This window comes from Zonotrichia albicollis, chromosome 13 (genome assembly GCF_047830755.1).
Source record: "Zonotrichia albicollis isolate bZonAlb1 chromosome 13, bZonAlb1.hap1, whole genome shotgun sequence".
NCBI lineage: Eukaryota > Metazoa > Chordata > Aves > Passeriformes > Passerellidae > Zonotrichia > Zonotrichia albicollis.
The window spans coordinates 7,249,262-7,263,550 of record NC_133831.1 but is presented as its reverse complement, the minus strand read 5'-3'; the positions used below and the strand labels follow the sequence as shown (position 1 = coordinate 7,263,550).

At 55.6% G+C, this 14,289-nt stretch overlaps 2 protein-coding genes across 4 annotated transcripts; both read right to left on the bottom strand.

Annotated features, from left to right (window-relative positions):
- Positions 1-618: 618 nt before the first annotated feature.
- On the bottom strand, positions 619-5,737 carry TMEM208 (transmembrane protein 208). The gene is made up of 6 exons (XM_005489881.4): positions 5,610-5,737; positions 5,443-5,538; positions 5,298-5,357; positions 5,046-5,182; positions 2,081-2,165; positions 619-1,066 (listed from the first exon to the last, which is right to left on the bottom strand). The coding sequence occupies exons 1-6, from the start codon at positions 5,613-5,615 to the stop codon at positions 929-931; spliced, it is 522 nt and encodes a 173-aa protein (XP_005489938.1). The 5' UTR covers positions 5,616-5,737; the 3' UTR covers positions 619-928.
- A 154-nt stretch (positions 5,738-5,891) lies between these two features.
- Positions 5,892-14,199, bottom strand: ELMO3 (engulfment and cell motility 3). Of its 3 annotated transcripts, XM_005489882.4 has the most exons (20): positions 13,970-14,199; positions 13,855-13,895; positions 13,665-13,737; positions 13,541-13,591; positions 12,902-13,071; positions 12,006-12,105; positions 11,750-11,901; positions 11,590-11,668; positions 11,165-11,215; positions 10,682-10,804; positions 10,402-10,533; positions 10,027-10,131; positions 9,419-9,527; positions 9,070-9,206; positions 8,814-8,977; positions 8,577-8,689; positions 8,220-8,324; positions 7,793-7,875; positions 7,504-7,584; positions 5,892-7,327 (listed from the first exon to the last, which is right to left on the bottom strand). In XM_005489882.4, exons 1-20 carry the CDS (start codon positions 14,045-14,047, stop codon positions 7,115-7,117), a joined length of 2,160 nt encoding a protein of 719 aa, XP_005489939.1. In that variant the 5' UTR covers positions 14,048-14,199; the 3' UTR covers positions 5,892-7,114. The 3 variants fall into 3 exon arrangements, with proteins under 3 accessions (XP_005489939.1, XP_074406978.1, XP_026651030.1); XM_074550877.1 differs by lacking the exons at positions 12,902-13,071; positions 13,855-13,895; positions 13,970-14,199 and having other exon boundaries at positions 13,665-13,710; XM_026795229.2 differs by lacking the exons at positions 10,027-10,131; positions 10,402-10,533; positions 10,682-10,804; ... (7 more) ...; positions 13,855-13,895; positions 13,970-14,199 and having other exon boundaries at positions 9,070-9,162; positions 9,419-9,522.
- Positions 14,200-14,289: the final 90 nt, after the last annotated feature.

The following is a 14,289-nucleotide window of genomic DNA, read 5'->3' as shown; positions in this document are numbered from 1 at the left end:
GACGTGTGGGCAAAAGGTTGTGGATAGCATCAAAACCCAGGCTCGCACCACTGTGAACACCCACAGTGCCTCTTGCTGGCACAGGCAAAGCTGCATGGTCTGAACTGGTGTGTCAGGGGCTGGAAGGGGTCATGGACTGTGACAAACAACATACTGGACAGGGACATCAGTACATCAAAGCAGGCAAAAGTAAAAACTGCCCTGTTCCTGGTCTTGAACACATGAGGTCTGGAGCAGTCATGGCACCCCTGGGAGTACCCTCTTAAGAGAAAACAAAACAAAACCCAAACCAAACAAACCCCACAGCTTCTTGTCTTACATCCCACTGAGCTCCTGCAAAGGTAGCACAGGCCAGTCTGTGGCTCCGGAGAGCTCAGGCTCAATCCCAAAAGCTCCAAGTTTGGCTGCAAGCCCCGTTCTCAGCATCCCCAGCTGCCCCTCACTTCTGGTCCTACAGGGCAGCTGCAGATTCTTCACAGGGTGCAAAGGCTGTAGCAGGCAGGGCAGCACAAAGCTTGGGAAAGGAGAGCACCTATCTCTGGGGATTCTGCTCCCCTCTAGTCCAGCTCTCCAAGAACATGCTGGCACTTTTCACAAACCCACTGCCAGCACGGTCAGTTAAGACTCTGCTCTTTAATGTACTATTTCCTCCAGCATTGCACTCCCCAACGCTGAATGCGATACAGCGCTGCTTTAAAAAGATATTTACACACATCCCAGCCTCACCCCCTTGTCAGCCCGAGGAGCGAGGCCTCAGCCCACGCCAAGACCCAACCAGGGGAAGTCTCTTGCGGCCTTTCTGTCGGAATGGCAGCAGTGACAAAGGGCAACAGAGCTACTGCGGTGGTTCTGGATTGGTTTTGGTCGCATCCCTGATGAAATAACAGCATGGAGATGGGAGAGGGCGTTGATCTGTGCCCAGGCAGGGCTAGAAGCGCTTCATCTGCCGGCGCTCCTGCCGCCGCTGCTTCTTCTCGTTGGGCTCCTGAGCCGCAGGCGAGGCCTCGGCGGTGAACCAGGGCCCCAGGATGTTCACCCACAGGAGGTACAGAGCGCGCCCCGGAGCCTGCAAAACACGTGGCACAAACTCAGCCACAAAGTCCTGTCCCTCCTCGGGACTGGTCCTTCTGAGGGACACGAAGCAGCTGGATCAGAGCATCTCAGAGTGCATGGAAATCAAAGGCCGTGGCAGGTGCCCAAAATAAACGGCCTGGTTTCATTCCATGGTTGAGGAATGTATACAGAGCTCAGGCTTCATGCACGGAAATCCCAGCATCAGGTCTGAATTACCCAGAGGGATCCAGCTGTCCAGACATTCCGCCTCTCCTTCCTTCGGAAAACACACCCACATTTCTTTGAATTTATGAAAAAAGGGCTCCAGATGGTCTCCAGGGGACAGCCGAGTCGAGGCTGCCCTCTGCCAGGCCAGCTAGGGAGGAACTTGTGGGTGAGGACTGAAATGAGATCAAGGACTGAACTGGGATAACTTTCCATGCTCCCACAATTGCCTTCTGTACCTCTGTGGGATATCCTCAAAGCAAATGTGGAATTTTTAAACTAAATGGAGATTTTTTTTTTCTCCTTCTACACAGTTTTAGCTGGAGACACATGACAAACGTTTCAGAAGCAGAAAAGGTTTGGTGTGTTAAGGGGAATGAAAGCCTGTAGCATTTTATCTACCCAAAGGCACAGTGTGCAGCAGATCCCAGCCTTGGTGCACGCTGAATGGCTCAAAGAGCCAAACATGATGAAACACTGTTTGTTACAGACACAGAAAGACTGCACCAAGACAGCTTTGATCTGCCTCATGTTGCTTGTTGCCCATTTATGGGACCAGAGAGAAGACAAAGGTCAGCCTAGTTTTTGTGTAGTTGACCCAGAGGGATCAGGACTTCTTTGCCTTGTTCAGCCGAAATTTTAAACAAGATGTGACAAGGAGATTAAAAAACATATCAGGAAATAGTTTGGTACTGAAACATGACACTGAAATGAAATGGATAAATAATGTTCTTCATCCTGAAGACAGGGAAAGAAAGCAACACTGCAGAGCAAGATGCAAAACAGCAGGGCAGGGGCTTACCAAGAGCCAGAAGTACCAGACGTAGAGCGAGAAGCAGCTCAGCACTTGCACTATAGCTGTCAGCAGGATCACATCCTTGAGGTGCCTGAGGGAACAAAAGCAAAGCATTAATCTCTCATTCCAAGCCCTGGCAAACACAGCAGCTCCTGTGCCAGCACAGTCTGCTCTGCCCCAGGGGAGCGACCCTGCCCAAGCCAGGCTGGCCCTGCTTTGCCACACAGGTTATCTAGAAGAGTCAAAGCAGCAAACAAACAACAACAGCAAAATACTCTGATGAATTAAAGAGATAATCTCCCTCTGAAAAAACAACATTGACAAAGCTGAGGAATTGCTGGGGGTTGGAAATCAGCAACAAAACCACCCTCCACCCCCAGAGCTGCAGCCAGCACTGCTGATTTGACACCTATAATGACATAAAGTGTAACTCCTCACGACTGGCTGTGCCCAAGGGAGCCATGAATCTTCCCCATGCCATTTCACAGGCTGACAGACACGTGGGGTCACTAAAGGACAAGCACACCACAAGCTGAGCTACAGCAACAGACGGCTCCTCCTCCTCTCCTGCTTATCTGACTCCAGCCCTTCCATGCCAGCCTGAGGCAGAGCTGAGAGCAGCCAAGGAGAGGAATCAGCTGCCCACACTTCAACCACCACCCTCGGGGCATCTGACACCCAGGAGAGGTAAACAGGTATTAGTTTTTCAACACAAGCCTCGAGGAGTGCCATGAAGGTTTAGAAAAGAGGCCAACTCTCACTCTGGTTAAATCATCATCTGCTGGAGTAAAAAACTCTTGAGTCACATCCAAGAATGGAGACAAGAAAACAAAGGCTATGGCATAAACAACATCGACTCAAGACGCTGCAGAATCCACCACCAACAGCTCTAGCACGAGACACTGAGAGTTCAGTGACCTCTGGCATTACCAGAGGCCACAGAAGGGTGAAGGCAGAGCTCCCACCAAGCCAAACTCTCCCAGAGATCATGAATATTGGCTTTCCCCAACCCCAGAGCAACACAAAGCATCCATTTCAGCAACAAACAGCATGAGAGAAATGCCATGAAATCCACAGTGTTCCAGAGGCAGCTCCAAAGGAGCAGCATTAATCAGCTGCAGCAGGCTTAGCTATGAGGCTGGAAATATCCACCTGCTAGCCTAGGGTGGTTCCCTGATCCCCAGAGAGGTAATTTAGAGGTACAGGGTAAGGATGGGAACTTCAGCTCTGAAGGTTTTGTTTTTGGAGCTCTGCCTCCCCTGTGTTTTGCATAGCCCATGACTCAGATAATTCATTTCAATGTGTGATAAACCCCACCCCAAATGCTCAGGCAGAAAAACCTCTGTGTCTCAGCAGCAAGGGAAGTACATCTGCAGCCAGGACTGCAGCAGGGCTGTGCCTGTCACCTTTCCACAGCAGGTGCTGGGATCCCTGTGCTGCCTCCTGTCAGTGACATCCCTGGCAGCACCATCACACACACAGGGCAGTTCTCAGGCACTCTGCCTCAGTGCCTTGCACCACTCCAAGAGGCACCTCCCACAATCAGGAGCACATCCCAAACAACAAAATTCTGTATTTTCGTTCTTTAACTGTCACACATTGTTTCACTAGAAAGGTATTCAAAATATTTTGCAATTCCACTCTAGAGAGCCAAACCAGTGTAAAATGGGAGCAAAACACTTGGCTGAGCAGCAAGTGACCAGCTCATAGGTCACACCCCCTCTCCTCCTGGCCTTGTCCCCCCGAGTTTCTTACACCAGACATCTGAGTCACCCCTGCTGCAGGCACTAAAGGCACCATTCCACCAACCCAGACACAAGGTGAGAGCTCATCCTGTGCAGAGACAGCACGTTCTGCACCCCACTGCCTGCTGCTGATAACATCCCCAGGCAAAAATCAAAACTTACTTTAATGAAACTGTATACATCAATATGTGACCCTGGCAGCCTGAGAACACCTGATGCAACACAGAGGGCTCAGGTGCAAACAAGGCCCCACTGTGCTTCTTCAAAAGCCTGGCAGCAAGTGAAGGACAGAGGTAAACCTGGAGCTGTAGCCCAAAGACGTGAGGAAGGAGCCAGGACCCCAGCACCTCGCTGAGCACACGCTGAAGATCCACAGCAGAGCTGGACCTGGGCAGAGGCTGAGGACAGGGAAGAGCAAAGGCCAATGTGTCCACAACCACCTGGCAGTTTTCTGTAACTAGTTTGAGGCTCACTGTTGGAAAACATGTAAATCTAGAAGGTATTTCTGCTGTACCAGCAATGTCTCTTTTTTATTTAGCAGCACTTTGCAGGAATTACTGCTGTGTTTCCTGTAATACTGTGGCATTCCTTCACCAAGGAAAAGAGGAAAAGACAGTTACAGTGGCACCAAGGAGACTGGACAGGCAGAGACTCAGTGCCGTCTGCAGAGGGACATGAAAAATGCACAGGCATGGGGGACAGAAATGGCTGAGGAGGTGACAGGAGCTGGCTGAGGCAGAGGCAGGAATTTTTAGTGTGCAGACCATTTCAAGACATGGCCAGTTTGCGGCCAGGATGGCGTAACTGGCAGCAAAACCCTTCTGCTCTGTCAAGCATTACCTGCTGTGCTGGTTTAAAAAGAAAACACCTATCCCTGTGTGCTGCAGCAGTGTTTGTTAACTGAAAGATGATTGCAAACTACTCCTGCTGAACTCTTTGCGATCTCTTACCTCTACAGCTCAGCCCTGTGGACAGTGACCGTGCCAGGCTGACACACCCATGTTGTGGAGCACACCAAGCCAAGTGTTCAGGTAATAAGGACAGTTAAGGTACACTCTGAGTAAAAAAAGGCTCCAAACTTCCAGCTCCCCTCATGCCCATACCAGTGGGCAAGCTGAGGAGGGAGCTGAGGCCCAGCCTTGTCCTCGGGAGCCTCTCCTGGCTCTGTGTGCACGCTCAGGCAGCAGGTCCTGCTCACCTGGACTCGTGCGGGTGTGGACACTCACTCTGCCATCCCCTGCTCCATATTCAGGTCAATTCCCCCGTCGGCAAGGCTGCCATCGTCTGTGAAAGACGGCTTTGCCATGGAGTTCATGGACCGGTAGCTGGTGCCGTAGACCACCAAGCTGAAGACGAACGCGACCTGCAACAGGGAAGCGCTGTCAGCTGCGACGGCCGCGACCCCGGGGCCACGAACGAGCCCCGGCCCGGGTGCCCCCGCCGGGGCAGAACACGGTGCCCACGGTACCGGCGCTCACCCACGTCCAGGCGGAGGCGGCCGAGTAGAAGATGACCAGGTTCACTAGGGCGTACACGGCCTGCGGAGAGAGGACGGCACAGCTTTCCTCGTCTGCCCGCTCCCAACCCGGCCCCGGCCCCGCCGGCCCGCCCGGCCGCACTCACGGACGCTCCCAGGATGATGCGGAGGTAGAAGCGCAGCGTCTCCCGGTTCTCCTCGAAGATCTGCTTCTTGCCCTTGGTGCCCGCCTTCCCCTTGGGCTGCGGAGCCAAGAGAGGCGATCAGCGTCTCCCCGGAGCCCCGGGCCCCGCAACCCCGGCCCCGCACTCACCGCCATGGCCGCGCCGGCTCCGCGCTCCGCTTCCCGCGGACGTGACGCGACGGAAGCGGCGGGACAGAGCCCGGGGCGGGCGGGACAGAACCCCAGGCAGGCGGGACCGAGCCTCAGGGCGGGCGGGACAGAGCTGCGGGGCGGGACAGAGCCGGGGCCGGGCGGGGAGGGGATGGCCCTGCCCCGCGGTCCTCCCACGGAATCGCGGAATAGCGAGGCTGGAAAGGGTCAGTTGGTCCAACTTCCCTGCACAAGGAGGATCTTCCTAGAAGTGGTTTTTGAATATCTCCAGTGAGGGAGACTCCACACCCTTTCTGGACAAGCGAACTGGGAAGAACTTCACTGTGCGAGTAACAACGCAAAGGAACAGAAAGAGTGCCGAGCATGGCACTGGGACCATCCATAGTGCTCCTTGCCATCCTGGGCTGGAAATAACCTTAGCTGTAGGGTGCTTGACTCTGAGCCTGCACCTCAACACCAGGAACAAGATTTTGCCAGACATCCTCCCAGCTCCTTCACGCACAGCTCCCACGGTGCTGCCATCCCAGCCTTACCCACTCTGGCCCCTTTTGACCCTCAGTCAGTCTGAGCCCTTCCCCAAACCTTTGGAAAGGACACGGCTCCGAGTTCTCCACAAGTGTTTATTGTCCCAATACACAGGAGACAGAGGCACAGCTGGAGCCCCACGGACCTGTGGCTGTGTTAGCACAACACCCTTGGGAGGAGATGCAGGCACAAGGAGGTGCAGGGCACTGGGGCTGTGGGACGGGGAGGAGGTAGCTTGAGGTGCAGTAGTGCAGCAGCATGGCTGAAGTGTGCAAGTATCTGCCCCAGGTGGGGAAGGCACTGGAATTGGCACGATGGGCACACCAGGGTCAGCTCCTCACACCAGGCCTAGCTGAATGGTGCTGGGAAAAACGGGTTTGTACCCTAATCACCTCCATTCCAGGAAAGTGCAGAGCTCAGTAAATACACCTTTCAGTGCAGGAGGGACCTGGAGATGCCATCTGCTTGACAAACTTAATGGAAAGGTGTGTTCCATCCTTTTTCTGACACTTTGTCATCCAGAAAGGATCCCCTACACTGATGGCAAAAGTGAGGCAGTGCAGATTGGTACCTTTGTAGTGTTACTCCCCCTCCAGCCATCCCAGGGCTGCCTGTACCTTTATTCCAGTCCAGATCCTTGCCCTCTCTGCCCAAAGCCTGGCTGCAGTGTGGGGGAATCAGTGCCACCACAGAGGGTTTGACTGTCTGTATTTCATCTCACCTCCCCGTGGCAGGGGGGCAGAGCAGCCAGGTCACCCCCCTGGAACAGGAGGCTAATGCTTGGTGGCTCATTCCCAGGTTCTTGCAGGAGGCAGGACACAGGCAGGGAAGGGTGGGACACCCAAGCCCCCAGCAGCACCTGGCCTGTCCCTTTGGGCCAGAGATGAGGGACAGAGCCTGGAGGGAGGGACTTGATTTTGAGGGGCATTAGAGGGTGGGGACAGGGCACAGGGAGGAACTCACTGCTCTGCATGGCTAAAGTCATAGCAGAAGTTTAAGTTGCTGGGAGGCTTTGGGATAGGAGGGGGGTTGTCAGGAATGCTGATGTTCTCCAGGTCCAGGAGCCGCAGCTTGAGCTCCATGGACAGCAGGACATCAAGGTCTGTCTGTGTTCTTTCACTTGTCATCTCCTTGCCCAGAAGCACATTCAGCCCATCCGTCCAGAGGCAGAACTGGGGAAGCAGAGCATGGGCATCTCTGGCACCAGCCCTGGGCAGCCAGAGAGCCCATCTCTGCCCTGCTGTGGCTTCCACCCCCCAGGGACACACAGAGCTCACTCCCTGACTGCTGTGCCCTGGCACCACATCTTGGGCACAGTGTGCCACCCCAGCGGGCCCCTGGAGCTCACCTCGTACCGGGTGGGAGCAACAAAGTTGAGGCAGTATTCCTCCACATCGTGCACAATAGAGAAGGCCAGCTCCAGGACATCCTGCAGGGACAGCACAGGGGCTAGCTGGCTTCTCAGCTGGACTCCACCCAGCCCAGGTGGAGTTCAGAGCAGGAGCTGCACCCAGCCTCCTCCTCTGCACTCCAGGAGACCCAAGAGGTCTCTGTCCATGAAACCACACAATGTGCCACCATCCACCCACTCCCAAAACCCATTCCCAGCTGGACAGGATAGGGTGTGAGGTGCTGACCTTGTTCTGCTTCCCAGAGCTCTTCTCCTTTGTGTGTGGACACTCCTTCCCCACCAGCAGCATCTTCATGTCTGCCACAGGAACTGCAGCAAGTGGAAGAGCTATGAGTTAATTCTCCCTCTTCCCATCCCTCTCCCCCTCATTCAGGTCTCCCATGTGCAGAGCCCAGTACAACCCAAATGTGGGGACTCACAGCCATCCACAGCTTGGGGTGGGGGGTTCAAACCCTCTGCAGCACCCTTTGGGAAGCCAGTCTGCCCCAGCCTGAACTCCCACAGCTCCCAGTCCCACAATACCAGCAGACACTGGGACAGCCACGCAGCAGCCAAGCAGAGGGGCAATTCCCACCTTAAGGCAGTCTAAACCTGGACATTATCAGAGGGCTCTTCTCCCTCCTTCCCACCCTCTCTTTCTCTCCATCACCTACTTTTCTCTGTCAGGCTCTCGATGGGGGGAGACTGCACCCCCTCCTCCACGTCCCCATAGTGCAGCACCTTGTGGTTGGGGGACAGGCGGCAGTACCACAGCTTGTCTGCAGCAGAAGAGCCATAAGAAATTCTCAGCTTCCTCTTGCAGAGATGCCCTTCCCAAGCGGCATGGAGCTGCCCCCTTATCAGCACTCCCCATTCCTCCCAGCCCATGGGTTTAGCCCATACCAGGTGTCCAGGGAGTTGGGCATTCTACTCCCATAGATTAACTGGGACTTCCCCAGTGGCAGGGGACATGGGAATAAGCCTCTGTGTCCCTGCCAGGCCCCCACTCTGGAGCAGGGTTGTGCACCCACCCTGCCTGCGGCGGCTGCTGATCTTGCGGAAGAGCGTTCCCTCGCAGAGGTGCAGCAGGCGCTGCTGTCGGATCAGCTCCAGCAGCTCCGGCTTCAGCTTCTCCCGCAGCTCCCTGCAGTGAGAGCCAGCACAAGAGGAGCACAGCCATTTCAGCAGGCACTCACTGACCTCCCAGCCTGACTGTCCCTGCCCCAGGCCCCCATCACAGCTCCCCTCCCTGCCCACAGCCCACTCACAGCACAGGCACAGCCAGCGTCTCCTCCTGGTGCAGCCGCTCCGTCTGCCGCAGCTTCAAGATCTCACTGTAGTTCAGTGCATTCACTCTGGTCTTGAACAGCTCCAGGGATGTGGGCTTGAGGGACAGGGTCCTGGTGATCTGCTCCCGCACCACCTGCATCACCTGCCAGGCCCGGCACATCAACTCCAGTTTGGCAACACTCCCCAAATCCCTGAATTTGTACTCTCATCCAGGGAAGAAGCATCCCCCCATACCTTGTCAAAGTCCTCCTGAGTTGCTCTCATCTCCTTCCAGGTCTTGTTCACCAGCTGGATGCAGATGCAGAACAGCTCTTGAAAGAAATGGTCCTGCCCGAAGAACATAGGGTAAAAGGCCTGAGCCGTCTCCGAGCCTGTGGTGAGAAGGACAGATGAAGCCAGACTTCGCAGTTTTTCCAGGGAATTTCAGTGTCCAGGGAAACCTGGGTATTTCCCAGCCCTACATCCTCTTCCCATGCTGTCAGCCATGCCAGAGCCTGGTGGCCACATAGATGCAGTCCCCTGCCCTGGCAGCTTGTTCCCCAAGCAGCAGGGCAGGGAGAAGGACAAGCTTGGGCACACGTACATGGCTCTCCAATGTGCAGGATCTCACAGAGGATCAGGGTGAGCTGGATGCTGCTCCGAGCAAAGGGACACTCGTGTTTGTCTTCCCGGCTGCTGTTCTCGAGGATAAACTGGAGAAGAGGGACATAACCTCACATTACATGGATTTGGAAGGCTGCCCCAACAGTGAGTATCAGACTTGCCACACTCCTCCTGCATTCCTAGTCAAGCTATGGGTCAGTGGGTCACTGATGCAAGTGACCCACTCTTCCCAAAATCCAGTCCCAGCCTCCTCCTTCCCTTGTGGCAGTGTGGGAGTTGGTCACAGGCACTGCAGGTTGGAGCATGGCTCATGCCCTGCTGGTTTTGCCCAAACTGCCCCAGTTTGCTCAAGGCCTGGAAACCAAGCTGTGAGCAAACCCTTAAAAATTATGGGGACCCTTCAGAGGCACTGGCCTCAAATGGCTTCTCCCACCCACAGGAAAGACTCATCTCCATCTGAAACAGAGCAACAGTAGGACACACACTTGCCTGAGTGTGGCCAAGGACAGATCACAAGGAAGGAAAAGAAGGTGGAGATCCACCAGCACTTCTCCACCAGGGAGTTCCCTGGGAGAGCACAGCACCTACCCTGCTGTAGGCATTAGGGGTGTTCCTGGAGAAATACACCATGTTGTCCAGAGCAAGGAGTCCTGGTGGTGCACGGCGGAGATCCTCTGCTGGGTTGCTGTTGTTCTACGAGGACACAAAGGATGCAATTTAGCAGCAGCTGCCTTGTTCTTCAAGCAGCAGTGGCTTCCCATTAGAGCCATGGGGTTTTCCTTTGAGTCCCAGAACTCCTCGGAACTCGCTGTTCAGGAATGCCGAGGGAGCAGAAGGGAGGTACTGCAAGGTGATCCCTCAGCACCAACAGGGACACCTGGCTTAAGGGAGCCATCAGAAGGTGCCCCCAGGGCCATGTGGTGGGGCCACTGTGGGGCTCAGGGGGATGCAGGGGGAACACACCGTGAAGCCCAGCTTGCGGAACTCCTTGGCGCACAGCGATCGCCGGCGCTCAGTGCTGAAGGTGCCAGCAGCTGCCTCGCTCTCCGACTCAAAAGCAGCCTGGCGCAGGGACTGCAGGAGATCCCGCTGCTCCTGGAGGGACAGAGGAGAGGAGAGGATGCCAGTGAGCCCCACAGCACCAGGTTCTCCCAGGGCAGACCCAAATGGGTTGGGTTCACCCAAATGTGAGCTACTTCCACAGGTGGAAGGGACCAGACTTGCAAGGAGAGTACTCCCAGACCTGTGAGTAGGGATCCATGGACATTTTCATGCGATGCTCGCACAAGTTGAGGCTGACAGACTGCAGCACGTAAAGATAATGGGCCATCTCATCCCCCAGCGGCTCAGAGCTGTGGATAATGTTCTACAGGAGATCATGAGACAGAAGGTTCCCCCATGCTGCTGCTTCCAGTCCAAGCACAGGACCCAACAGCCAAATCCCAGCAGGTCCTGCTGCTCAAAGGAGTGTTGGGAAGTGGGAAACTCCCCTTGGGGCTGGGCAAGGTCTGTGTGCACTGAACTGCAGGCAGATGGGGGTGCAACCCTGGGCACCTGGGTGCCAGCAGAGCAGCACCCATAGGCATTCTCAAGGAAGGGGCATGGGGCACACAAGCAACCCAGCCAAGCATGATCACCAAAGGCTGGGGCTCAGGGGACAGGGTCTGGGGAGAAAGGACAGAGAATGAAGCACAGAGCAGACCCTTGCACAACCCCAGCTCCTCACCTTGTGGATAAACTGCCTGATGTTCTTCTCCCTCAGGTATTCCATCATGTCCTAGGAAAAAAAAAAAAGGCTGTGAGACATTCCCCAGCTCAGCACACCACCATTTCCCCCAAAAAGGAGGAGGCAGAGTGAAGACATAGACTTTAAACATCTCTGGGCACTTCTTGTGCCATCCCAAACAGCACAAACCCCACAGCAGAGGACCCAGCTGCCCAAGGTCCCATCACAGGAGGAGCCCACCCTGAGAGCTCAGATGTGCCAGGGGCTGGGTCATTACAATCACTGTGCCACTACCAACTGTGATACTTCTGCCATTTGAGACAAAAAGTCCTGACAGCTGAGGGCTCTCAGCAGAGCATCCCGCTGACAGGGGCACAGTGGTGCCTGACTCTGCAATGCCACCACCCTGCCATGGGGGCCCTCACCCGGCGCTCGGCGTCGGTGGCACTCAGCAGCAGCGCAATGAGCAGAGCCATGGCCTTCAGCTGCAGCTGGGCATTTGTCCTGTGGGAGGAAGAGCAGGAGGATGTGAGAGCCACCAGCTCTGAGGAGGGGGGTGAATGGTGCTCTGGCCTCTCCACTTACACCTGCAGGTGGGTGAGAAGGCGGTCCAGTGTCACTTCTTTTTTGACCACCTCGAAGAGGAGGCGACTGGTAGGCACCATATTCTCCAAGATGGACAAGGAGAGCTGCTGGATAGATGCATCCACTGCATTCATGTTGACATAACTCACTATCTAGGAGACACAAAACCATCTGTCAATGGCAGGCTGAGCCTGGAGCACAAGGATAACAAGGGATGCCACAGGCACAAACTGTGCACATTGTAGAAAACTCTTACCTTCTTGATGAAAACTGTACTAAGATTTTCCCAGGAAACAAAATCATGCTCCATCAGCTCTGTGAAGGCTTTGAGGGTATGAGCCAGCATCTCCCCTGTACTGGAGGGACAAATTAACAAGTACAGTGAGGATGGCACCAGATACCCTGATCCATTCTATGGTGGTGTCTCTGCAGTTGAACATTGGTGGGCATGTTAGAAACAGCTAGGGAAGAGAGCAGTGAGCAGGAGAAAGGAAAGAGACTGTTGGGTAAGAAAACAGACTTCACTTAGTCATCCCAGGAAGTTGACTTGCCCAGGAAGTCAAGGCAGGGGAAATTCAGTAATTGGAAGCTGCATCCTCATGGTACAAAGATCACTGCAGACAAGCCCTCGGGAAAGCTGAACCACCCTATATCCCTCCCTCTACTTCCAAGAAACCTGCTGCATTGCCTGGTTCCACATTCTCTGTGTGACAGGAGCTCAGAGCAGCTGCACCATCACATCCTGGAAGAGTCACACAGGCAGTGGTATTTGGCAACGAGGGTTTTCTCAAGCTCTCTGCAGAACTCTTGCAGATATAACCTCAGGGCAGAGGGATCATTCAGGGTGGCAGGAATGAGGAGCAGCACTGGAGGCCAAGATGATCACAGGAGTTTCCTGGTAGCAAACCCCATGAGGCTACAGCCAGGGAAGGGATAGAAGGTTCAAGTCTGGGCACATTCACAAGGAGTCAGGACTGCATATCTGTGGGGACCTTCCCCTAGCTGCCAGCATGCAGGGACACAGCCACGGAACAGGCATCAACAAGTCAGGAACACAGAGTCCACTCCAACACCCAGCTTGGAGCTCATGCAGCATTAGCAAGGGAGAAGAAAAATCAAGGACTGCAAGTAAAGTCCTGTCCTGATACTAACTCGTTCCCTTCTTCTACAATAGAGTAGATTTGCTTCAAGCCATTCCTGCTGATGAACTCTTGAGCAAAGGTAACGTCCTGAGAGAGGCTTGCAAGCTTCTTCAGTGAGTCAGTCTTCACATCAATATTCTTGCTCTGGATCCCGATATACAACTGCTCTGCTTCTTGGTCCTACCAGGAAGGAAAGAATCAACCCAAAGGGTCTCATAGAAAGACAGCGAGAAGCTTGAAGGTGGCTGTAAGAGCTGAAGTGCAAGTTTTGGAAGGAGCCTTAGGCTAGAGCAGCCCCAGTAACGAACTAGACAGAGAAACAGAGCCACCAGAGCAGAGACCAGGTGGAGCTGAGGATGGAGGTTAAACTGGCATGACACCAAGAACACTTGATGAGTTGGCCCCTATGTCCAAAGCATTTCAAGATGATTTAATTTCTCTTCAAACTCCCCCAAGCTCTGCCAAGGGAAAATTAAGGCTGAGACATGTCTCCTGCCTGTGTTATTTCTGCTGGGTCTGAGGCACAGAGAAGAGCCATCATGAGCTCAAAGTCACAGAGGCAGTCAGAGGCAGAGGGCTCAGAGCACCCCACTGCAGGGGCACGGAGCACCAGAGCACGCAGCAGAGACAGGGGGGCAGAGGGATGTACCGGCGAGGTGGTCAGCCGTAAAATGCTCCCGTTCTTAATGTCCCTGCGGTTCTGTAAGGAGAGAAGGAGCCGGTGAGCCGCTGGGCGCTGCGGCGGCGGGGCCGGGGGCCGGGGGGTGTCTCACCGACTCGGTGATGTAGGTCTGCCGCCCGTCCGCGTACTGCAGGGCATAGCGCTCGGCGTTGGGCAGGCTCCACCTGCGGCCAGGGGCGGCCGGTCACAGCCCCGCTCGGCTGGTGCCGGCAGCCAGCGGGTCACGGCAGCCCGGTCACGGGCAGCTGTCACCACTCGCGGGCAGCGAGTGCGGTACTCACGCATCACAGACGTCCTTGAGCACTGAGGCGAGCGGCTTGGTCTGCGAGAGGGAGGGAGGCCGGCCGTGAGGCGGGGCGGGGGGCGCGGGGAGGGCTGCGGGGTCACGGGCAGTACCTGCTGGAGCTCGATGAGCTGCGGGACGGCTCCCGCCATCTGGATGGCGATCTTCACCACGTCCTTGGGCGGCGGCATGGCTCCCGCGGCGGCCCCGCACCGCCGGCAGTTCCGGGTTGTTGCCGCCGCCGCCGCCTCCCCTCACGAAGGGCCCGGCCGCCGCACCGAGGCCTTGCGCCGCCACCCCAGCCCCGGGCAGGCCCGGCCCCCTCACCTGAGCTGACGCGGGTGTGGCAGGACCCACCTCCGGCAGCAGGACAGGGCCTCCTGCCCGGAAAGGAACCCCATCCCCTGGGCGAGGGCAGAGAGGAGGCACAGCC

What these genes read in the sequence shown, in the direction of transcription:
- TMEM208 (XM_005489881.4), bottom strand. An exon ending in GCATCATCCTGGGAGCGTCC is followed by an intron (nt 5,358 to 5,442) that starts GTGAGTGCGGCC and finishes CTCTCTCCGCAG; the next exon opens with GCCGTGTACGCCCTAGTGAA. An exon ending in TCTGGTACTTCTGGCTCTTG is followed by an intron (nt 1,067 to 2,080) that starts GTAAGCCCCTGC and finishes CGTGTTTTGCAG; the next exon opens with GCTCCGGGGCGCGCTCTGTA.
- ELMO3 (XM_005489882.4), bottom strand. Translation starts at nt 14,047, where the DNA reads ATGCCGCCGCCCAAGGACGTGGTGAAGATCGCCATCCAGATGGCGGGA. An exon ending in ATTGTAGAAGAAGGGAACGA is followed by an intron (nt 12,106 to 12,901) that starts GTTAGTATCAGG and finishes TTGTCCCTCCAG; the next exon opens with TACAGGGGAGATGCTGGCTC. An exon ending in CTTCTCACCCACCTGCAGGT is followed by an intron (nt 11,669 to 11,749) that starts GTAAGTGGAGAG and finishes TTCCTCCCACAG; the next exon opens with GACAAATGCCCAGCTGCAGC.